Source organism: Lepisosteus oculatus, chromosome 12, assembly GCF_040954835.1.
Source record: "Lepisosteus oculatus isolate fLepOcu1 chromosome 12, fLepOcu1.hap2, whole genome shotgun sequence".
Lineage (NCBI taxonomy): Eukaryota > Metazoa > Chordata > Actinopteri > Semionotiformes > Lepisosteidae > Lepisosteus > Lepisosteus oculatus.
Genome location: NC_090707.1, coordinates 38,101,739 through 38,111,543, shown reverse-complemented (window position 1 = coordinate 38,111,543; position 9,805 = coordinate 38,101,739). Strand labels below are relative to the sequence as shown.

The 9,805-nt window shown below is 62.5% G+C and overlaps 1 protein-coding gene across 1 annotated transcript; it reads left to right on the top strand.

Annotated features, from left to right (window-relative positions):
- Nucleotides 1-445: 445 nt before the first annotated feature.
- chadlb (chondroadherin-like b) lies at nucleotides 446-9,789 on the top strand. The gene is made up of 9 exons (XM_069196852.1): nucleotides 446-642; nucleotides 2,088-2,208; nucleotides 2,870-3,055; nucleotides 3,587-3,781; nucleotides 4,073-4,374; nucleotides 4,684-5,182; nucleotides 5,624-6,310; nucleotides 7,341-7,507; nucleotides 8,320-9,789. Exons 2-9 carry the CDS (start codon nucleotides 2,167-2,169, stop codon nucleotides 8,597-8,599), a joined length of 2,358 nt encoding a protein of 785 aa, XP_069052953.1. The 5' UTR covers nucleotides 446-642; nucleotides 2,088-2,166; the 3' UTR covers nucleotides 8,600-9,789.
- Nucleotides 9,790-9,805: the final 16 nt, after the last annotated feature.

Below are 9,805 nucleotides of genomic sequence, written 5' to 3'. Positions count from 1 at the left end.
TCAGTGGCCTCTCTGTCCGTTGTCTGTCTGTGTGTGTGTCTGGGGGTCCCTGGTCCAGCAGAGGTGCAGGGGTGGCACGACTGCAAGGGGATCCCCGCCTGTGCCAGTCGGAGAGCTTGGGGTGACTTGAGAGTCTCCCTTCGGTTGATTCCAAAGGTCTGCAGGGAGAGTGGGGAAGATTGAGGAGGAGGAGGATAGACATGGTGTTGGGGGAGAGACTGGAGGAGAGGGGTCGGGGGGAGGAGGGATCTGGAGACAGGAGGACAGGGGCAAGGGGGAGAGACATTTGGAGGACAAGGAGAGGAGAGAGGGGTCTTGATATTGGGGGGGGGGGGGGGGGAGAGAGGAGAGGGGTGTCTGGTGACAGGAGAGAGACTGGAGAGAGAGAGATCAGGGGCAGAAGGAGAGGAGAGAGACTGGAGGAAAGAGAGATCGGGAGGAGAGAGGGCAGACCTGAGCAGTGATTTTTCACCGGCCCGAACACAGGCCGCCTTTGTGTGGCTGTGGGCTGCCGTGCGGACGGCCAGCCGCCCGGATACCCCCCCCCCCCGGAGGACTGCAGCTCGCCAGCGAGCTCCGGTCCACTCTCTCCGCGGATAACGCGTGGATTATCCACGAGCTCTGGGCTGCCGCGACCTCCAGGTATTTCCCAAGTTTGAGCTGTGCGTGAGAGTCTGCCGTTTCTGTCTCGGTGGATTTTCAGCGTCTGCGTGAGCTCGGGTACAAGTGGCTAGCTCATCCAGCGGATTAATCACGTCGATCGAGGTCGTTATCGATTACGACAGCGGTCGTCGATATCGTACCAGCCCCGGGTATTGACTTAATACAGGCAATTCTTCAGATACAACCACTGCTTTGATTTCAGCTGAAGTGAACCGGTTGATGTGTTTACGTGTATTTGATGGTGTTATGTTTTGTTTTACGAAGTTGATCATGTTTGTATGCGTGTCGTACAGGTCTTTAACGTACCGGTCCGCCAGGCCTGGTTTCACGTCAAGGGCTGCGATACGCTGGTGTTAGTGACGGTGGTCTTACGTTGCCGCCTTTCTGAAACAGAACAGCTTTTGTACCTGTCGCCGCCGTGGGCGCGATGGAAACATCCGACCTTCACCTGCGGTCGAGAATCACAGAAACAGGACGGGCGCGATTTTAAACAGAAGGACATTTATTTTTAAAACACTCGTGTTGCCACGAGACGAAACAGCCCCTGCACTAACTACCCCAGTACTAGCTTTCCCTGCACTAACTACCCCCAGCGCTAACCCGCCCGGGTTGGGCGGGAGTCGTGCTTTGTCTCTCCGAGGTCTTCGGGGTGAAGTCGGCAGCTGAGTTTAAACCCGAGAAACCCGCCTCTCCGCAGCGACGCCTTCAGTCAGGAGCCCCGGTACCGCCTGGGTCTCTCGGTCAAGAGCCCCCGGTACCGACAGAGATTCTCTTTCTGGAGCCCCAGTTACCGACTGGACCGCTCTGTCAGGAGCCCCGGTACTGACTGGGCCTCTCCGTCAGGAGACACAGTTCCGCCTGGACCTCTCTGGTAAGAAGCCCGGTTCCGACTGGACCGCTCTGTCAGGAGCCCCGGTACTGACAGGGCCTCTCCGTCAGGAGACACGGTTCCGCCTGGACCGCTCTGTCAGGAGCCCCGGTACTGACTGGGCCTCTCCGTCAGGAGACACGGTTCCGCCTGGACCTCTCTGTTAAGAAGCCCCGGTACCGACTGGGCCTCTCTGTTAAGAAGCCCCGGTACCGACTGGGCCTGTCTGTGAAGACGCCCCGATACATCGCTGCTGTAATGAGCTCTGCCGCCCAGCTGCCCCCTTTCTCTCCTGCCTGCTAATTGGACCCGGGCTGACGCGGGGCCGCGGGGTCACGGCTGAAGAATTTCCCGGAGCTGTGCGGAGGGGAGGTCTCGTCACGCAGCTATTTCACACACTGCGAGTCCACCGGCGCCTCGGACACGGGGAAAGACACGGGGCTGCGAGGCGAGAAGAGCCGGCGCCTCCGAAAGCAATCATTTAAAAAAAAAAACTCCCCACAAATTGTTTTTTTTAATAGGTTTTTATATAATTGTATATACTTTTTGACCTCAGGTATTGAGACCTTGACGGCTTATTCGCTAGCTTACAATTCCCAGTGGGTCAGAGGAGCCGCCGAACCGAGCCGAGAAGGATGAGGAAGGCGCACCAGTCGACAGAAAACGACAAAATAGAGGTACTTAAAAAAAAACACCTGCCTGACTTTATGGCTACTTTTGAGACCACTCTGTTGTTGTGTGTTGCTACTCTGTTAATGTGTTGTTGCTCTGTCCTTGTGTGTTGCTACTCTGTTGATGTGTTGTTACTCTGTCCTTGTGTGTTGCCACTATTTTAATGTGTTGTTGCTCTGTCCTTGTGTGTTGCTACTCTGTTAATGTGTGTTGTTCTGTCGGTGTGTGTTGCCACTCTGTTAATGTGTTGTTGCTCTGTCCTTGTGCGTTGTTGCTCTGTTGTGTTGTTGCTCTGTCGTTGTGTGTTGTTGCGCGGTTCCGCTGGCCGGAGCCCGATGGACAGTCCTGCCTGGCCTCACTCTAGTCTCCCGCAGGGCTGTGGGCTCGGAGGGAACCTCAGCACAGGGCGGCGGAGCTGATCTCTACAGAGTTACAGATACGGCTTAATTCATAAGAAAAGACAAAATAGCGGGCAGGCCAAACAAATTGATCTGGTCCTTGAACATCCCCTATCACCGCAAACAGCTGGCGCACGGCAGGGTACACTCAGCTCGGGACGCCGATCCATATATGTGCGATGAAAGAGTAAAATATGAACGAGCCGACTGGACAGGAGAAGTATCGTGTCCTCTTCACCAGACACACTCGCTCTGCCCCCCGTTCCAGATTCGGATGCGGGCCCCTGCGCGGAGGGCGTTTGTCTCCCCCGTGTGGCTGACCGCAGTACTGCTGCTCGGCGCCGCCGGGGCGGAGAGCCGCCGCTGTCCCCGCCCCTGCATCTGCGACCACATCCAGCTGACCGTGAGCTGCCTGAAGAGGAACCTCACCGAGGTGCCCCCCACCCTCCCTGAGGTAAGAGAATGCAGCGCAGACGGGCCAGATACCCGGCCGACCCACTCCACAGCGCAGACGGGCCCGAGGCCCAGCTGACCCACTCCACAGCGCAGACGGGCCCGAGGCCCAGCTGACCCACTCAGAGCCCAGACAGGCCCGAGGCCCAGCTGACCCGGTCAGAGCCCAGACAGGCCCGAGGCCCAGCTGACCCGGTCAGAGCCCAGACGGGCCCGAGGCCCAGCTGACCCACTCAGAGCCCAGACGGGCCCGAGGCCCAGCTGACCCACTCAGAGCCCAGACGGGCCCGAGGCCCAGCTGACCCACTCAGAGCCCAGACGGGCCCGAGACCCAGCTTACCCACTCAGAGCCCAGACGGGCCCGAGGCCCAGCTGACCCACTCAGAGCCCAGACGGGCCTGAGGCCCAGCTGACCCACTCAGAGCCCAGACGGGCCCGAGACCAGGCTGACCCACTCCACAGCGCAGACGGGCCCGAGGCCCAGCTGTGAGGTTCTGGGTCCTCACCTCCTCGCTCCCTCTCGGCCCCGCAGGTCACGAAGAAGCTGGACCTGAGAGGAAATGACATCAGGGAGCTGCGGACGGGCGGCTTCCTGCGCACGCCCTACCTCACCCACCTCACCCTGCAGCGCTGCAACATCGAGACCGTCCAGGAGGGGGCGTTCCGGGGCCTGGGGCGCCTGCTCTTCCTCAGCCTGGCCGACAACCGCATCTCCATCCTGTACCAGGTGAGGGCGGGCCGGAGGAGCCTCAGAGCTTGACCTTCCTCCCCAGCCCTCTCCCACTCCTCCTCTCCCTCCCTGCGAGACTCCCAGAGTCCTCCTGGCCAGCCCTGCGCGTTCCGGCCCGGCCCCAGGGAGCAGACAGGAGCCAGGAGCCCTTTGCACAAAGAGTGGGGGGTGGCTGGAACAGACCGCCCGGCCGCGTGGCTGGAGGAGGTCCTGGGATGAGCGGGCCGGTGCGGTCCGGTCGGCCTGCTGATTGTAAGCCTGCCCGGTGGTCCCCCCCGTCTCTCGCAGGAGTCGTTCGACGGGCTGAGCTCCCTGAAGCAGCTGCTGGTGGACAGGAACCGGGTGGAGGAGCTGCAGCCCGGCGCCTTCGCCCAGCTGGGCTTCCTCAACCTGCTCAGCCTGGCGGAGAACTTCCTGGTCTACCTGCCGGACGTGGTGTTCCAGGGGCTGTGCAGCCTGCGCTGGCTGCGCCTGTCCCACAACGCGCTCAACACGCTGGGGCAGGAGGCCTTCGCCGGGCTGCTGGCCCTGCAGCGGCTCAGCCTGGACCACAACGAGCTGCAGTTCTTCCCCACCGAGCCGCTCACCAGGTGCTGCGGCCCAGGCGCCCCGCCGCGCTCCCGCCCTCCTGGACCTGCTGTCCCCGTCTCTGTCCTCCACCCGCTGTCCCCCCGTCTCTGTCCTCCGCCTGCTGTCCCCCTGTCTCTGTCCACCGCCTGCTGTCCCCGTCTCTGTCCTCCGCCCGCTGTCCCCCTGTCTCTGTGAGTGGGGTAGAAGCACTGTAGAAGTGTGAGGAATTGGGAGCTTGTAGCTTGGAGCTTGGACTGGGGGTGGGGCGCCCCTGCGGCGCTCGCCTGCACCCCCACAGCCTGTCCCTCTCCTCCGCCTGCCGCCCCCAGACTCCCGGAGCTGACCCGCCTGGACCTGGGCTGGAACCCCATGACCTACCTGGGCGAGGAGGCGGTGGCCGTGCCCAGGCTGCGCCAGCTGTTCCTGGACCACATGTCCCTGCAGGACGTGTCCCCCGCGGCGCTGCAGCGCGCCCCCGCGCTGGCCCTGCTGGACCTCAGCCACAACCAGCTGCGCGCGCTGCAGCCCCTGGGGGGCCCCGAGAGACTGGGGCGCCTCAACCTGACCGGCAACCCCGTGTTGTGCAGCTGCTCCCTGCGGCCTCTGCGCGACTGGGCGGACCGCCGGCGGGCGCGGCTGGCGGGGGCCTGCGCGGGGCCCCCCCACCTCGCCGGGGAGGGCCTGGACGCCGTGGAGCCGGGCCAGCTGCGCTGCGTCTCCCAGGAGGCCCTGGAGCGGGCCGAGAGGGAGGAGAGGCTGCTGGGGGCCACGCCCCGCCCCGTGCCGGACACGGCGCCGGCCCGCTGCCCCGCCGGGTGCGAGTGCCAGGTCAGCCGCTTCCCGAAGCTCTTGGACGGAGGGGGGCGGCTCTTTGCGCAGAGAGTGGTGGGGTCTGGAACTTGCCGCCCCCACCCCCAGAGAAAACAGCTGGGCGGCTTGTTCCTGACACCCGCCACCTTCTGTGTAAAGATCAGCCCCCCCCCCCGCTCTCCTCCTGAAGGACGCCTGCATGCATGCATGGCCTTGTTCTGCTGCTCAGGGGAGAAATGATTCGCCGGTTCGCAAGGGCCTCTGGGCGGGCGAGTTTGGCGGGGGGGCGGCCTTGTCTTGGGCAGGGCGTGAGGGTCCTCGCTCCAGCAACAAGCCTGGGCGTCCCCTGTTCCCCCCTCCTACCACCCTTCGCGTAAAGGGTGAGCCGCGCCCCTCTGCCCCTCGCGGCCCCCCGCGTCCCCTGCTCTCCGGCCCTCATGTCCCCCTGTCCCCCCGCAGGCCGACACCCAGCACTCCAGCTGCGAGGGCCGGGGTCACACCAAGATCCCGAAGGGCTTCCCCGCCGACACCCGGCTGCTGGACCTCCGCGGCAACCGTTTCCACCACGTCCCCAGGGGCAGCTTCCCGGGCCTGGGCGCGGCAGTGTCCCTGCACCTGCAGCGCTGCGGGATCCGCGAGCTGGCGGCCGGCGCCCTGGCGGGCCTGCGGAGCCTGGTGTACCTCTACCTGTCGGAGAACGAGCTGTCCGAGCTGGACCCCGGCGCGCTCCGCGGGCTGCCCCAGCTCGCCTACCTGCACCTGGAGCGCAACCGCCTCGCCGCCCCGCCCGCCGCCGCCCTCGGCGCCCTGCCCCGCCTGCTCTCGCTGCACCTGCAGCGCAACGCCATCGCGCGCCTGGGCGAGGGGGCGCTGGCGGGCGCCGGCGGCCTGCGGGCGCTGTACCTCGAGGGCAACGCCCTGGAGGGCCTGCACCCCGGCGCGCTGAGGCCCGCCCCCGGCCTGGAGACCCTCCACCTGGGGGCCAACCAGCTGGCGGAGGTGCCGACCGCCGCCCTCCACCACGCCCCCAGCCTGGCCGAGCTCCGCCTCTCCGGAAACCCCATTCGCTGGGTGGGGCCGGGCGCCTTCCTGCCATTGGCTGGCAGCCTGAGGCACCTGCACCTGGCCAACATGGGGCTGGAGAAGGTAGAGAGGGGGGTGTAGGGGTGTGTAGGGGGGTTGGAGTGTGTGAGGGGGGGTGTAGGGGTGTGTAGGGGGGGTTGGAGTGTGTGAGGGGGGGTGTAGGGGGGTTGGAGTGTGTGAGGGGGTGTGTAGGGGGGGTTGGAGTGTGTGAGGGGGGGTGTAGGGGGGTTGGAGTGTGTGAGGGGGGGTGTAGGGGTGTGTAGGGGGGTGTAGGGGTGTGTAGGGGGGTTGGAGTGTGTGAGGGGGGGTGTAGGGGTGTGTAGGGGGGTGTAGGGGTGTGTAGGGGGGTTGGAGTGTGTGAGGGGGGGTGTAGGGGGGGTTGGAGTGTGTGAGGGGGGTTTTGGGGTGTAAAGAGAGGGGAGGGGTTGGAGTGTGTGAGGGGGAGATGTTGTGGTGTGTGAAGGGGGCTTTTATTTGTTCTTGAGCTTTTCAGCCTGAAGCCCATCTGTGACTCACGGTGCCTTTCCTGCGCCGAGACTCTTCCCTGTCTGCTCCTGATTCCCTCTTCCTCTGCTCCAGCCCACACTTCTCTCCTGGTCTTCGCTCCTCCCAGCCTTCTCTCCCAACACCTTCCCTCTTCCTCACTCTCCCTCTCCTCCTCACTCTCCCTCTCTCCCCTCCTCCTCCTCCTCACTCTCCCTCTCCCCTTCCTCCTCCTCACTCTCCCTCTCTCCCCCCCTCCTCCTCACTCTCCCTCTCTCCCCCTTCCTCCTCCTCACTCTCCCTCTCTCCCCCCCTCCTCCTCCTCACTCTCCCTCTCCCCCTTCCTCCTCCTCACTCTCCCTCTCTCCCCTCCTCCTCCTCCTCACTCTCCCTCTCTCCCCCTTCCTCCTCCTCACTCTCCCTCTCCCCCTTCCTCCTCCTCACTCTCCCTCTCTCCCCCCCTCCTCCTCACTCTCCCTCTCTCCCCCTTCCTCCTCCTCACTCTCCCTCTCTCCCCCCCTCCTCCTCCTCACTCTCCCTCTCTCCCCTCCTCCTCCTCCTCACTCTCCCTCTCTCCCCTCCTCCTCCTCACTCTCCCTCTCTCCCCCAGCTGTCCCGGGACGCCCTGCAGGGCCTGGGCTCGGGGCTGCGCAGTCTGTGGCTGGAGGGGAACCAGCTGGAGGGGCTGCCCAGCCTGGACAACCTGACGGGCCTGGAGGTCATCAACCTGGCCGGCAACCCGCTGATGTGCGACTGCCCACTGCTGCCCCTGCGCAAGTGAGGGAGCCGCCAGACCCACAGCTGCGCGCTGCTGCGCACCACACCCCACAGCTGCGCACCACACCCCACAGCTGCGCACCACACCCCACAGCTGCGCACAGCTGCGCACCACACCCCACAGCTGCGCACAGCTGCGCACCACACCCCACAGCTGCGCACAGCTGCGCACCACACCCCACAGCTGCGCACAGCTGCGCACCACACCCCACAGCTGCGCACAGCTGCGCACCACACCCCACAGCTGCGCACAGCTGCGCACCACACCCCCCAGCTGCGCACCACACCCCCCAGCTGCACACCACACCCCACAGCTGCGCACCACACCCGTTGGCTGCACACCACACCCATCAGCTGCGCACACCACACCCCACAGCTGCGCACCACACACCACAGCTGTGCACGGCTGCGCACCACACCCCACGGCTGCGCACACCACACCCATCAGCTGCGCACCCATCAGCTGTGCACCACACCCATCAGCTGCGCATGGCTGCGCACACCACACCCCACAGCTGCGCACAACACAACTGCCCAGAGCACCCCACAGCTGCACACTGGCACACACACAGAACCTCACAGCTGCACACAACACGCAACACAGCTGTGCAAAACATGCCAGTGCTGTGCAGAGCACCACACAGCTGGACTCCACACCCCACAACCCACATAACACGCAACATAGCTGTGCACCAGCACACAGAGAACCCCACAACTGTGCATGATGCGCATCACTGTGTCCAACCACCAGCACACAACACCCGCGCCCAGACCCCCCCAGAGCTCACCCTGCTCCCTGTCTCCCCCCACAGGTGGATCGAGAAGGTGAACCTGAAGGTGCGGGCCAGCTGTGGGAACCCCCCCGAAATCCGGGGCCAGCTGGTGAAGGACGTCCACGTCTTCAAGAGCTGCCCTGGGGAGGTGCCCCCCCCCCAGAGCCCCAGGAACGCGCAGGGGCCCAAACCGCTGGTCACCAAATCAACCAAGGGCCCCAAGCCCAAGCCTCAACCCGCCAGGGCGCCAAAGCCGTCCCAAGGACCCTCGGCAGCTGCCCTCAAAACTGCCGGCAAGAAAAAGGCAGCAGCGCTGTAGTACTGGAGGTCCACCACCAGAGGGCGCCCTGCTGCCCCACCTGACGAAATGGCCTTTAACAGCAACTGATCGCAGCCGCTTTCATCAGCGACTTGTGTGCCAATAACGCCCCCTGCTGGTCCCGGTCCTGGTTTTTCACTCTCTCCGCCGCGGACTCGAAGTGACCTGATCTGAGGTGGTCATCGCCCTTGTTGCCGGTCTTTACGCACTGAAAATGAAGAGTTACCGTGACTCCTCTGTCCTCCATGATTGCTTAGACAGCTATAATCAGTGTCATTGAACCACACCCACTTCTCTTTCAAACTGCAAACACATCGCCGAGTGAGCCTTTGTCTACGGGTTCTCTAGCCCCCTGTGTTTTATGAAATGGAGAGAGGGCGTAGACTCTTTGGAAGGAAACGAATTGGCTCAGGACAGACACCCCCCTCCCCCGTCATGTTTAGCCAGTAAACACAATTGCAGACGTAGGGACAACACTGAGGACAGATTTCAGGTTTGCAGCCTCAGCGACAACCCCACTCTTAACGTGGGTACCCGGGCGTGGAGGGAGGTCAATGTACTGTTCAGGGTAAATAATAGGGTAAACAAATGGTGATAATGGAAATAATGTGGGAGAGAGTAACTCCAGAAGTCAGTCCAGCACAGGTCCTCAGGCCATAGTCGCTGAACGACGTACACGTGTCCACCAGGGGGCGCCAAAACACCAGTTACAATTAGCACACAGCACAGAAAGGCCTTTTCTGCTTCTGTTGGACTTTAACCTTTCTGTAATCATTATTATTATTATTAATTATAAGTCAGTCACTCCAGCGAGTGAACAGAGAAACACAAACCAGGGGACTCAAGTGGAAACGTATACAAATCTGAAAACGGGAGGCATGTCTTCTTTGCACAAAGGGTTGTAGGTGCGTGGAACAGGCTACCCAGCATGTTCTGAAAGCTGCTGCCCTGTCGTCTTTCAAGAAACAGCTGGGTGGGATCCTAGGTGGGCTGAGATGCTTGCTCTTGTTTGTCACCGTTCAGTATTCGGAGTGTAGTGTAGTGTAGTGAGTGGATTCTGTTAGGTGGGACACTATGTGATAAGACTCGTTACATATTACGTTTAATATCTATGCAGAGGCACTTAAACACATACAAAACAATAAAACAAAAATGTATTTGACACAATAAAAAAAAGCATTTTTTTCCAACCACTGATCAAATTTA

Bases quoted from the DNA above. Each gene is read 5' to 3' on its own strand.
- chadlb (XM_069196852.1), top strand. From the start codon at position 2,167: ATGAGGAAGGCGCACCAGTCGACAGAAAACGACAAAATAGAG. The intron at 2,209-2,869 runs GTACTTAAAAAA...CCCCCGTTCCAG, and splicing joins CAGAAAACGACAAAATAGAG to ATTCGGATGCGGGCCCCTGC. The intron at 6,311-7,340 runs GTAGAGAGGGGG...TCTCTCCCCCAG, and splicing joins CCAACATGGGGCTGGAGAAG to CTGTCCCGGGACGCCCTGCA.